At 50.5% G+C, this 13,730-nt stretch overlaps 1 protein-coding gene across 1 annotated transcript in view; it reads right to left on the bottom strand.

Annotated features, from left to right (window-relative positions):
• Positions 1-10,954, bottom strand: part of ACVR2B (activin A receptor type 2B) — a 97,342-nt gene extending 86,388 nt beyond the window's left edge. The window contains exon 1 of the mRNA XM_040065944.2: positions 10,742-10,954. Within this exon, the coding sequence (XP_039921878.1) occupies positions 10,742-10,793 (52 nt within the window). The 5' untranslated portion in view covers positions 10,794-10,954. The remainder of the gene's footprint in view (positions 1-10,741) is intronic.
• Between the last annotated feature and the right edge of the window lie 2,776 nt (positions 10,955-13,730).

Raw genomic sequence — 13,730 nt, 5'->3', positions numbered from 1 at the left:
ACCCACACCAAGGGGTTTTGCAGAGTTAACTGCATCAGAATAAAGTCCCAGAAAGATGAAGTTCCATTCCCAAAATGCTTCAACACATTGCACCTGAGACTTGTGTCTCTTCTCTGAGACAAGAGACCTCCTAACTCTCTGGATGGGGAGGGGGGTGGAAATCACTAAAAAATAAAAGGAAAGAAGAAGAGAAATCTGCATATTGCATTGTGTGGCCATATTAGGGAGCTACTAACACCTGAATCACACATTCAGGACACAAAACCCCTGGAAAGCTCACAAAGAACAAGTGTATTAGAGAAACTTAATGAATTTTTTGTTTGTTTGTTTAATTAATATAGCTCTGAATGGCTCAGCCACCAGACAGCTCCCCCTCGGTTGCAATGGATCTGATGAGGGGTGAGCCCCAGTCCAGGTGAGAGGTTAACTTCATATTATTCTTAATTAGGCAAAGAAAAATATAAATCGAAAAAGATAAAATTCCAACACAAATCCTCCACCAAGGCTGCTATGAAATAACTCTTTTGTTGGATTATTATGAGTTGGATCGGCAAACACTGGATCCCGATGGACAGAGAGCAGCTGTTGGTATAACAGAAAGACATTCATCTTCCCTTCTCGGGACCCTGAAATTCTATCAACAATGCCTGTAAAACGACTCTCGGCTCCCACCCCCCCCCTCCCAGTTTTTGCCTGTCTTTCATATTCAGACCTATTTTTAGCCAACTTTATTTTGTTGTACCACACTTCAAAAAGCTGTGCACGTTAGCTCGCTCGCGATCATTTCCACGTACAAAAAGCGCCGGGGACCTCCACGCCGCGACTCCGGGGTGCGGGAGAAGGGCACGTCCCTCGCCCAGGGTCTCTTCTTTCACCGGGGATTCATCGAGAAGGAGCCTACAGACACAGTTACCCAGACAGATACACTTGCATCTCGTTTACCTCTGAGGCTCACAGTTACCTTGGAGGGCTTCTTTTAGCTGCTACATAATAAATAGTCGATCCCTACGCGATTAGACGGGAAGGGAAATTCTGCAATTAAGAAAAGAAGAAGTTTCTCGTGTTCGCTTTCAGCAGCGCTAACTCTGTCCCGTTAGATGATAACAAAAGCTTCATATCTAGGGGAAACTTTCTACAGCAATAAAAATTAGCTGTGAAAGACTTCCATTGTTATCTAAGGCACATAAATGTTAAAATACCCTCCGGGAACGGGCACACGCAGCCGATCTCCGGCCAGGAGACCTCTGGTCAGGGCACCAGGAGACAACAGCACTGGGGACAGCACATTCACTGGGTGGGGGGCATTTTTTGTTTGTTTTGGGTTTTTTTCTTTCCTTTTCTTCCTTTTTGCATCCAGCAAAATTCAGGCTGAATGAGCTTTGTGCCACCAAGCTGTACCCACGAGGGGAAACACCCAGGGAAAGCAAGTGTGCTCATCAGAAGGCTCCATCAGGCATTGCTGGTCTTCATCACATACCCAAAGCAGCCTGGAAATTGGGACTGGAGGGCCACAGTGTTGTTTCAAACACTGTAAAAGATGACTAAAACCTACACAGGAATTTCTTGCTATTACTGAGCCCTTCCACAGGGCCCAGCATCATGATTTCACTTTACAAAGATGCCCCAGGAGCCTGAGAAAGAGCCTATGGCAGTAAAACAACAGCAATCAGTTCAAAACATCCATCTCCATGAGTTTTGGGTTGTTGGGGGGATTTTTTTTTTTTTCTTCTTTTGTTGAGGTTTGCTTTTTGGGAGGGAGGAAGGAAGTTGGGGTTTGTGTTCTGGTTTGGGCTTCTTTTAAACATTTGTCTTTGAAATATTTCAAAGGAAGCCCAGGAGCATGGCTGATACAGCTCAGTGGCAGGGCACACCCCGTGACAGCATCCCCACCTGTGGCTCCATGCAGAGATGGTGATGCCACACCAGAATTCTCCAGAGGCTCCAGAATTCTCACCAGACCTGGGCACTCAATTCCACACCACAGCTGACAGCAGCCAGAGCCAGCATCCCAGTAAGGCAGCAAGAAGCATCAAAAGCCATCATCCTGCTTTAGGTTGTGCTAAGATTTGTCTATATCCCAGGCTCCTTACAGAAAAAGGAATTTCATAGCAGGGAACTGTTCCAGGTGTGTCAGCACCAGTGCCTATCGCCCACCACAAAAACTCACTTTTTAGGAGCCAGCCAGGTGAGTGTTTTGTAGCACAACTGTGACAGGTATTTGAAAAAATGCCTTACCCCAGGTGTAAGAATGTGCTCTAAAAGAGACTTTGCTATAAAACCAAAGGTGCCTGATAAGCTGTGGGTGCATGTGAAAGCAAAGGATTATGAGTTCAAACTTCTGTGCACCCAAGGGCTGGCCAATTGCTGCCGCCAGGCTGTAACTGGATACTCTCACCACAAAAACCCAAGGACAACTGAATTTCTCAGCCTGCAAATATACAGGGGAATTAGCATTCTTAACCCTTTAATTACTCTCAGGAACTAAAGTGGCCATACAAAACCCACTGCTCCAGCTGCCATACTGAGGGGAAAAAAACCCCAAAATGTAAAGATTTGGAGAAAGAAGAGAACTGGGAGCCTGAAGGTCACATTGCCATGGCTCAGTTGTCCTAGGAGTGAGGACAAGGCTACCACCAGGATAACCACAAATCTGTACTTTGCCGAGCAGCTGCATCCCAAGCCAACTGCAGTTTCCCTCTGCTGATTACAGGGACTCCTGCAAATCCATGTGGCAATGCACAGGTCTGAAGCAAAGCCAATGCCTTCCCACCTCTGAGCACCTACAAAGCTCCCTGGCTCTTCCAAGACCAATGCCACAGCCTCCTCACAACTTTCCTCTTGTAAATCTCAGCTTGGTGCCTCACAGAAAGGCCTGGACATCAACTGTGCAAAGCTCCAATGCCCTCTTTCCCCAGAAGAAGGAAGCATCAGTAGCAAGCAGAGCAACTGGAGGGGGGAGTTTGCAGACAGCTCAGCCAAACTGCAGCAGCAGCCACCAGCCCTCAGAAGCAATCCAGAGACTACCAAAACATAAGAACAGCACTAAAAGGGCTTAAGAACAGCACTAAAAGGGCTTTAAAACCCCGTGGTATTCTCATTTTCTGAAATACTTTTTAAAAGTCACAAAAAGGAGATGAGTTTTGATGGAACATTTCTTCACTTCAGACCCATGGTTGCTTTCTTCCCTCCCCAGGAATTCAAAGCAGTCAGCAGAGGTAAATTATGTATAAGCAAAATATTCCTAAAAGCCAAATTTTAGAAATTGCACCCATTACGCAAGGCATTTTAAAATAGCTAAATGTCGAAGAAAAGAACAGTTAGCGACCTAGATTGACCATTTGATAGATCAGGCACAAATGGAGCTAACTTTATCCCTCTCATCCACTCAAAGGCTTATCATCTCACACCTTGGAGAAATAAATTAGGAAGAAGCATTACATTAGCACTACTGGCACCACACAGAAAATTTAAAGTTCTATTACCATAAAGAAAAGAAGTTCTATAATGGGAAAAACCTTTAAATAAGATAAATAAATGATTAAAAAAAAAAAAAAAAAAAAGGCAGAGGCAGTCACAGCACCTAAGACTCTACAGTGTCAGCTACTATGGAATTTTAAAAATTACAACCTTTGCTGCTCTGGTTTGGGACTCATTCAGCATAGGTCTGGGATTTGGGGTTGGTCCAGAAAACACCAGACACACACACATTTCCCCCAGGTTCTGTTTATTTCTCTGCAAAACTGACAGCAATACATTCCATTTCCAGCTTTACTGGAGGAGGATTAACTCACCCCCTCTGCTCCCAGAAGCACCTTTCTCTTCTCCCTTTGTCACACAAAGGTACTTATTAGACATAAAGGGTCCAGGTCAAAATCCACATCTAAATTTGCATGAGTATCCACTTCAGTGAAAATTAGTGGAGCTCAGATTGTAAAGCACTGCATCTTTTCATGCATGTGCTTTATTCTCTGTATTTAAAGAGGAGGCACTCATATGCTATATATTACTATGAGACTGAGACAGGAGGAAAAAAAATATATATATACCTCTGGTTTAATAAAATTACCAGAACATTCTATCTTTCCCAGCAAATTTATTTGCAGGTGGACAAAAAAAAAAGGATAATGTGGTGGTCAGAGCACCAGCCATGGAGCCAGGAGGACGGGGAGCAGTGCCCTTGCCCTGCCACTGAATTCCAAGATCTCAGGGAAGGACTGGTAGATTTTTGTTATGTTCCCAGATTAAACACCCAGAGATACAACTCTTACTCCTAGAAAACATGTTCAAAGGTTTATTTCAGCTCCTGAACATACCCCAGACCCATCCTGAAGGCAAAGAAGGCTGCTCCAGGCCCAGGCTGCCTCTCGCTCTGCAGCCAGGCCCGTGCAATCCTCTGAGCAGAGCTCCCGCAAAGTCCGAAACCGAATCTGTGGTGAAATGACACACCAAGGTGGAAATCGTGGAATTATTGATGAGAAACGGGTCATCCACATCTTCCTCCAGCCGGGCACAAACAGGCTGCTCCTTCCACTGTATTTCTTTTTGCACACCTGAATTCATGAGCCAGTCCTTGCTTGCAGAGAGCTCAGCTTAAGAGAAAAGGATCTTTCCAAGACTGAAAACACACCAACCACCTCCAGCACAATCACCAGGAGAAAAGAAATTCAAAAATCACATCAGATGGACAGAGCACACTCAGGTTGAAGCTCGATTTTACCACATACAGGAATACTTCTTCATGCAGATTATTTTTCCAGTACAGGTACAAAATACTTGGTGTGACCTTGGCTGAGCCACTTCGTGCGCTTGCAGACAGAATTTTTCTCCCTCTTGGCCCCTCTGCTCGGGGCTTTTGGGGCAGGGACCTTCTCTCTACACAAATAGCACTTTGCCAAAAGAGGAGCTGTATTTTTCTGAGGCACCTAGACACCAGCAACAGATTTTTTTCTAAAGTAGCATGATGGACCAATGCCACATGCAATAACCTAATCAGAGTAAAACACTCAAATACTGGCAAAATAAGAGGCACTTGTGTGCTGGAGGGAAGCATATTATTATTTTACAGTGTACACTGACAATTGCTGCTCTTAACTTTTAGTTTGAATTGAAGCTATACTGTAGTAAAGGAGGAAGATGATAGAGAGAAAAGAAAATGAAACTGGTGGAAAAGGCCAACAGTTATATTCAAATTTAAGCAAAGAGTGTGCTGGGTCTGCAGAATGCAGGCGGAGTGTTTCATCTTTACTTCTTTGCCCCTCTGACTTCAGTGGTTCCAAGAAACCTTACAAAGAATACTGGGTGGGGGGAGTGATATGTATGTTTCTAATATACCTTAAAGGAACAAATGACTGATGAGATACAAAATTATTTCAGAATGAAGTAATATTGAAGAGAAGAGATTAGACATTAGTTGACCCTCAATGGTTAATGGAGGGGAAAGGGAAGGGGAAGGGTAGAGTTTATACTGGTGAATACTTCGGCCACAAACACCTCTCTTAAACACATCCAATTTCACTGATGTGAAAATCACCACATGAAGGAACAGGCGAAAAAGAGCTTAAGTGGGAACAGGGTGCAGAATGCCAAGCGCTACACTGAATAATTCAGATCCAGGCAGCGCTATTGGCCAGGCAGGAAAATCACACTCCCCTGCTAGCTTTAAAATCAAAGGCCAAGAAGGGATAAAAGAGAAAGACAACACCTCTTTAAAGCAGAGATTACACTCTGCGGTTCCCATTTCCCGAGTTCCCACAAGGTTTTGTGGCAGGGAGAGCGCTGGGGCCCGGGCACTGCAGTGGTGCCGGGGCACAGCACCTCACTGCACACCCCAGCGCCCACCGGGGCACCCGGGGAACTCGGCCACCTGCCCTGGGACACCGCTCCTCCGGCCCAGCAGCAAGGGGATGCCAACTCTGCAGCGGGCACCGACCAACCCTGGCTTCCCAAGCTGCCTCCAGGAGACTGTCTCAGTGAACAAGCACTTCTCCAGCTGCCTGGGGGCCAAACCCCATCAGGGCTTTCACGTGGGTCTAGATCACCGCAGAGCTCCAGCAGGTTCTCTCCCCTACCTGCAGCCTTCCCAAAGGACAGCCACACTTCTCCAGTGCCAGCTGACTCCAGGGATGGACACACGGATCTCCAGGGAAGGGCTGGGAGGCACCACAAGGAAACATCAGAGCATCAGGGTGTTTCCTTGCCTGGGCCCTGGCAGGGGTTGTCAAGGCACTTTCACATCTTTTAGACCACTCTCCTGGGTGTGTTTGATAGAAAGGGGTTACATTTCATGGGGCTTGGAAGATCCTGTGCTCCTAAAATCCCATTTAATTCTGACGATTCTAGTGCAGCACCACAAGGTCAAGTACTTTTAACACTAAATTTTAGAAATGTTTCTAAAAGCAGGTCCTGGAACACGACAGCCCAAACACCTTCTGCTACAAGGCCCCGAACACGGAGTAACTTTGACTTCTATTTATTTTATTTTAAAGGTCCCATGGTTTTCCAGGAATAGACAACATTGCTTTGGGGCAGAGCACACAAACACACCCCTGACAGGTGCCCAGCCTCAAAAAAATCTCAGCCACCCACCTCCTTCACCCTTGATAAATAAAGATAAGCAACCCTTGGTTCCTTTTACACCTGCAGCACTTCTGCAGGAGGACCCACACCATGGACAGGCAAGATGCAAAGCACAGCAGAAGGATTCCTGGGCTGTCCCCATCATCCCATCACCAACATTTCAAAAGATGCCCTCTTCCATCTCAGCCTGTGCACTGGTCCTGCCCCCCAGAACTGGAAAAGCCAGGGAGCCCTCCTAGGCTGCTCTGCAAAGGGGGAGGGGGGAAATGGTGGGAGGGAGAGAGGGGAACAAAAACAACAACAAAACAGAGAAGAAAAGAAAAGAAAAAAAAAAAGGGGGGGGGGAAGAGTAAAAAAACAGTGAAGCTGGCCTGTTTCTTTCTTCTCCACCATCTATTCAGTGTCAGCAGGGGAGGTCCACAACTGTTGCGTCACATGGAGCACAAAAAAACCTGACAAGCGTGTTTTAGCTGATGGAGAGCAGAGTGGACAGGAGGCTGGTGACAGCTCCAACGCGGGGAGTGCGAGCTCTCCGCTTTAATTGGCCGCCTCTTCCCTTCGCATCCAGCGAGCAGCCTGACAGCCTGCACGGGCTGCTCAAAGGCACCAGCAATGGCAGAAATTTCAGCGTGTAAATACTTTAGTTAACTCCCCAGGCTCAGGTTAGACCCTCACTCTGCCCCGGGGACACGGGATTTTTCATGCTGCTCGGTCCACAGGAGCCAAAGGGAAGATGCGGGAGGTGCTTCGAAATGGAGAGGAGGGGAGAAGGGGGGAGCTAAACCACAGGTTGTGCAGGACCTGGAGAGGTGTTTATAAATAATGCCACTAAAAATAATACACTGATCACTGGCATCCCTAACACAGCATTTTCCTCTCCACAGAACTCTGGCGGTGGTTATCTCAGTGGTATAATTATCTAGATTTGATAGCAGATTAAAAAAAATATATATCCTAAACACCTGTTCAAGAGTTTTGTGTTTTTAAAGGCCATTGCCATTAACCTTGGGCCATGCACTTCATTGTGTTTAATTAGCAAGCTAATGAACCCAGTTTTATTCCCTTTCTCAAGCACAAGAGGATAAATACAAGACAGTGAAAGAGGAGACCAGATCCATCTGCAGCACAGTTCATCGCTGCATGGCATTACTTAAACTTGCACTGAAATAAAAGTAATGTAATGGCTTGGAAAACATGTTAGCAATGCATTCTGCAAGACAAATCCTTTTACACCTTCTGTATTTTCTGAAGCTCATCGATTAAAACATGATTTCTGAACATTTGGGCTGCAGAGAATTTGCAAACAAAGGGCTAAAAATAAACATAATGTTTTCCTCAATGAATCCTCAGTATTCCAAAAAATTAAGCACAGCAGATTTTATCTTTTTTTAAAGGACAGCAGCCCGTGCTTGCTTTGTTACAGCCAGACAAGGTAGAGATGAGAAGCATCAACAATGGAGGTCAAGCGATTTTCGAAAAGCCCACCACTTTCACAGAGCCCGAACATGTACACACACAAAAGACATACTTTGAGCAAAGCCCAGTGCTCTGAATCCCAGCAACACATTCCAACTTTGGGAATCTCAGCTTGTTGGGTTTTTTTGTTTGTTTGTTTGTTTAACTGAACAGCTTTAGGAAAAACTGGACAATAAAGATCACGTTGATAAATACTCATAAATATCACAAGAAAGGCTTTTAAAAAGAGGGAGGGATTTACAGAATGGGCTAATGCACTGATTTAGCGATTCAAGAGGACCTTTCCAAATAAACAGAATTATATTCATTTTCTGGGGTTTCTTTATTGCATTTTTAGGGGAGAAGACAAAATTCAGCATAGGTATGTCCTGTCAGATTATCTTTTTCATAACATGATACATTTAAGAAGCTTTCAGGGTGCTATTTTTTTTTTTTAAGCAATTGCTTTTTTCTCTCCAACTTAGATTTCAGTCACTCTGAGCACAGAGCCATAGGATCAGGTTAAATACCAAAACCAAACCAAACAAAAACCCAACGCCGTGCCCAAAACAAAACCAAAAAAATCCGGAAGCCATCTCTTTTATTGAATCACCCGAGATAAAAGGATTCCAAGATTTATGGAAAGAAAATACATTGACCATAAATCTCCTTTATGCACATAATAGAATTTTCCAGCCAGGAGAGCTGTTGTGATGATAGCAACGCCGAGCACCAGGAATGCTGCTGGCACACACACTACCCACCCCCCATTCCAAAATACCTGCTCTCCTCAGCACTGCTATGTAAATACAAACCAGCACAACCCCCTTCCCAACACACGGAAACAAAGCTGCGTACAAGTGTCCCAGCCATCATATTAAAAAAAAAAAAAAAAAACCAAAATAAACGGAGCTGGCTTTGCTCACTAGGACATTTATATATATATATATATATATATATATGTATATATATTTTTTTTTTTTTAATTTTATTATCCGCTCCCTTTTTATCGCCACTCGCACGCACTTTCGGTGTGACTGACTTAAAAAATAATGAAGCGCTGGCACCGTCGGTAATGGCAGAGGCAGGCGGTGGCAGCGCATATTTAATGGGCACTCGGAACAAAGGAAGCCCGGCTGCAGGAGCGCCCCGCGGCCGGCTCCGCGCCCGCTCCCCCCGCTCCGCGCCGCGGCCCGGCCGGGCAGCGCCTTCCCCGGGGCGGGGGACACGGACACGGACACGGGGGAAACCCCCCCGGCCCCCACCCGTACAGCGGGTGATGGCAAAGCCGCCGGGAACTCCCCGGCTGCCCATCGCGGTAGCGGGCAGGGCTGCGGCATCGCTGCCTCCCGCACGCTGCCCCCGGGAACCCCCGGCCAGCATCAGCCTCCCCTCGGCCCCGTACCCCTCTCCTGTGGCCCCCGCAGCCCCCGGCCGGGGGATGGAGGGGACGTAACAAGTCACTGCCCAGTGCCGGGGCGGGGGGCTGCGGGCTCAGCCCCGGGGGGGTCGTGGTGACCAGGCGAGGGGGGGGGGAGGCAAAATTGCTGCCGCACCGGTTCCTGCTGAGGAAAATGCAGCGATAATAATAATAATAATAATAATAATAGAAGAGGGAAAATAACAACAGTAATATAAACAATAATTAAAACAAGGAGGGAAAGTGGGGAGCGCGGGGATTTCCAGCCTGCCCGCCTTTTCAGTGCTGGGGGCAGCACAGCGGGGCTGACCCCTCCCGTGCCCCCGAGGGCTGCGGGATGGGGCACCCCATGGAGAGCCTTCCCCGCCTCCCCAAGCGCTGCCCGGGTGCCCCCTCCAACTCGCCCGGCCGTGTCCGGGCTTTGGGCGAACTTCCACTCGCGTCCCTCGGCACGACGCGCACCCCGCAGGGTGGAGATGAAGTTTGGGGGCCAGCCCACGTCCGTAAAATAACCGAGGTGAAGAGGATACAAAATAAACACCCTCCTCCGCCGCAGAAGCCTCCTCCGGAGGGATGCTCCCCAGGCGCCCCCCGCAGCACACACCCCCTTTTTCCCAACTTTCTCCCGGCTCCCCGCGGAGCCAGCGAGTCCCAATGGGCTCGTTCCGTGCTAACCCCTATGAGACCGCGGCGTCCCGGGGCGCTGATGGGGAACCGGGGGGGTCCCTTCGGGGCGGAGGAGGGGTCCCCCACAGCCCGCGAGTTACACAACCGCAGCCCGGCAGGAGCGGAGCGCACACATGGCCACTACCTGAGGGACCCCGAAGCACTCCGGAGCGACCCCAGGTCTCCTCCCGCTGCCCCCAACTTGTCCCCCCCCACCTCTGCGACCTCCTCGGCTTCTCCCCCACGCCCCCGCCCAGAAGCAAATGCCCATTTCTGCAAAGTTTCCTCGAGATCGCGCCGTGTTTACATTGCCATGAATTCCCACAGGCTGCCTGGAGGGAACAAAAAGCAGCACGGGAAGGCTCGTCCTGCGAGCCGGGAGAAAACGGAGAGGGAGGGCGAGGGAGTGGAAAGAAAAAGAAAAAAAAAATAATAACAATGTTGATAATAATAAAGGAAACGAAGCCGATGCAGCGGTGGGGGGATTCCCCAGCTCGCGTGCTCTGCTCTGCTTCGGAGGGTGCTGGAGGGTGGCTGCAAATAACCGCACGGCCCATTCAATTCTGCATTTGGAGACGCGACCGAGAGCCCGAGCGGGAGGTAAACACGCCGAAAGGCTCTTACCTGCACAGAAAGTTCCCCAGAGCACGGCGAAAGTCAGCCACGAAGCAAACATAGTCCTTTACTTTTTTTTTTTTTTTTTTTTCCCCCTCGTGTGCACCTCTACCCCAAGGGAAACAAAAATAAAAAGAAAAAGATCGAGCGCGTGAAAAGAGAGAGGGGGGAGAAGAGCGGCTCTGCCTTCCCTCTCGCTCTCAAAAAGAAAAAAAAAAGAAGGAAAAAATCCTGGGGCTAGGGGGTGGGAAAAAGAAAAAAAAAAAAAAAGGGGGGGGGGGAAAAAACCAACAATAACAAGAAAATCGGATTTAATTCCTTCGCTGTTGCAAAATGTATCCAGTGGAGAACGAACAGACCCGGACGGTTCGACCTGCTCCTGCCCGGCCCCACCGTTCGCTCCCAGCTTTCCAAGAGTTTCTTTCGCTGGGCTTTTGTGCTTGGGAGCGCGGCGTGCACCACACACCGACTCCCCCTCCTCCTCCTCCTCTTCCCCTTCCCCCTCCTCCTCCTCCTCCTCCCGACCCAGCCCCTCCGGCTCCCCCAGCAGCGAGGGGCGAGCGCACACACGCCCCCGCCCCCCCGCGCGGTTCCCGCGCAATGCCCGCGCAGCCGCGCGCGGGTTGCGCGCTCCCGCCGTTCCCCCGCACACACGCGCGCATCCCCCCCCCCTTCCTCCTCCTCCTCCTCTTCCTCCTCCTCCCCGCGCAACCCACGCGCGCTCCCCGCGCCGGCAGCGAGCGGGGCGGCAGCGGGACCGTGCGCGGTTTTTACGGACCCCGCATCCCTGGAGGCTGCGGAGCGGCAGGCAAGGGCCGGCGGAGGGGGCGCGGGGCGGCCGCGGGGGCCGGAGGAGAGGGAGGAAGAGGAGGAAGAGGAGGCGGCGGGGGCCCGCGGCATCGCGGGGCTGCGCGGGGCGGCGGGCGCGGAGGCGCGGCGGGAGGTGCCATGTGCGGGATGGGGAGGCGGGAGAATAAAATAAAACGCAACGCGGAGAGGGAAGGGAAAGGGAGGTTTGATGGGGCTTGGGGTTTTGTTGTTGTTGTTGTTGTTGTTGTTTGGGGGTTTTCTTTCAATAATTAAAAAAGATTTTTAAAAGGGGAAAAAAAAAAAAAAAAAACCTGAACCGCGTCCAAAATGGCTTCTAAAAAAAAAAAGAAAAAAAAAAAAAAAAAAAAAAAAAGGGAGAAGCCTGCGCGGAGCCAGCGGGGAAACCCGGATGTTGGATACAAAGGGGCTGGAGGGGGCGGTGCGGCGCGGGGGCTCCGCGGGCGCTGAGTGGGGAGCGGCGCTGCCCGTCACGGCCGCGCCCCGCGGGGAGGCCCGGGCTGCGGGCGGGGAGAGCGGCGGGGACGGGGGGCTGCGGGGGTGTGCGCGGGTATGGGCAGGGGGCTGCTGAGGAGAGGACTGGGGGCATAAGGGGGCAGAGGGGATGAGTGTGGATATGGACAGGTTTAGGGGCAGGGGGCTGCGGAGGAGGGATTTCGGGGCAGAGGGTAGGAGTGCAGATTTAGGGGCACAAGGAGGCAGAAGGGTGTGTGTGGAGAGAGGCAGGTTTAGGGGCAGAAGCTGGGAAGACAGATTTAGGGGCACAAGGAGGCAGAAGGGTGTGTGTGGAGAGAAGCAGATTTAGGGGCAGAGGGTAAGAGTGCAGATTTAGGGGCACAAGGAGGCAGAGAGGTGTGTGTGGAGAGGGGCAGGGCACTGCCTGCGGGGGTGGTTTGGGAGAGGGTGTAGGGGCAGTAGCTGGAGGAAGAGGTTTAGGGTGTGTGTGGATAGGGTTGTCGGGGGTGGAGGTTTTGGGCAGAAGGTGGCTGAGGGGGTGAGTGCGTCGCAGCAGTTTTAGGGGCCGGGGCTGGAGGTGGTGATTTAGGGGCAGGGGATTGGGGGTGGAGATTTAGGGCCAGAAGGTAGTAGAGAGTGTGTGTGGATAAGGGCAAGTTTGGGGGTATGGGGGTGGCAGGAAGAGACTATGGAGCAGGGGTTGGGGGGAAATGCAAATAGGGCAGGGGATAATGGAGCCGCCTGGGCAGAGAAATGTAGGGGCGGAAGGCTTGGGGGCAGAAGATTTAGGTACAGGGCAAAGTGGACGATACGTGTGGATAGGGGCAGGTTTGGGGACAGGGCGCTGCAGGAAGGTTAAGAGGAATGGGGACATTTAGGGACAGAATTTGGCAGTGTGGATAGAAGCAGGTTTTGGGGCAAGGAGCTGCAGGGGGGTGTTTAGGAGAAGGGGGGAGATTTGGGGGCAGGGAGGAGACGAAGGGAGGTTTAGGGATAGGAGGCAGTTTTATGGACAGTCTCTGGAGATGAAGGTTTAGGGGAAGAGGGTGGTGGAAGGTGTGTGTGTGGATGAAGCAGATTATGGGGCAGGGATGGCTTAGGGGGTTTAGGGGCAGTGGTTGCAGGAAGTGTAGATAGGGCAGGGAATGGTGGAGGGGGCTGGAGGGTGAGGTTTAGGGAAGTGGATCAGGCCAGGGGATGGCAGAAGGTGTGTGTGGGTAGGGATCAGGGACTGTGGTGAGGTTTAGGGGCAGGGATGGCAGGGCAGAAGGTTTAGGGACAGGGAATGACTGGGGGCATTAGGAGCAGGGAGTAGGAGGAGTGCAAACAGGGGCAGGGGGTGGCAGAGGAGGTTTTAAGGGCAGGGGGTGGCTGGGGGGGATTGGGGTCAGGGAATGGTGGAGGACAGGGCCCTGGATGGGGTGGAGGCTTGGGTAGCACAGGGCAAAGCCATCTCATTGTCTTGGAGAAATTCTCTGGCCCCTTGCCTTTCCAGCAGAGAGGGCAGCACAGCCCCCACCAGAGCCAGGAATAAACCGTGTCCTTGTGGAAAAAACAATCCTCCTCTTCCAGGAAGTGGGAATGTGTGGTTCCTGCTCGTATTCTGGAGCCCCCTGCACCCCAACAGCCACTTGACCCCAAGATCCATCCAGCAGGAGCAGTGGCTCAGTGACAGTGTCCAGGGTCCCCAGGGCAGGAGGGACACCTCAAAAGA

The sequence above is a fragment of the Hirundo rustica genome, chromosome 1 (assembly GCF_015227805.2).
Source record: "Hirundo rustica isolate bHirRus1 chromosome 1, bHirRus1.pri.v3, whole genome shotgun sequence".
Classification (NCBI taxonomy): domain Eukaryota; kingdom Metazoa; phylum Chordata; class Aves; order Passeriformes; family Hirundinidae; genus Hirundo; species Hirundo rustica.
Note: the sequence above shows the minus strand (reverse complement) of the source record. Positions and strands in the feature narration are given on the sequence as shown.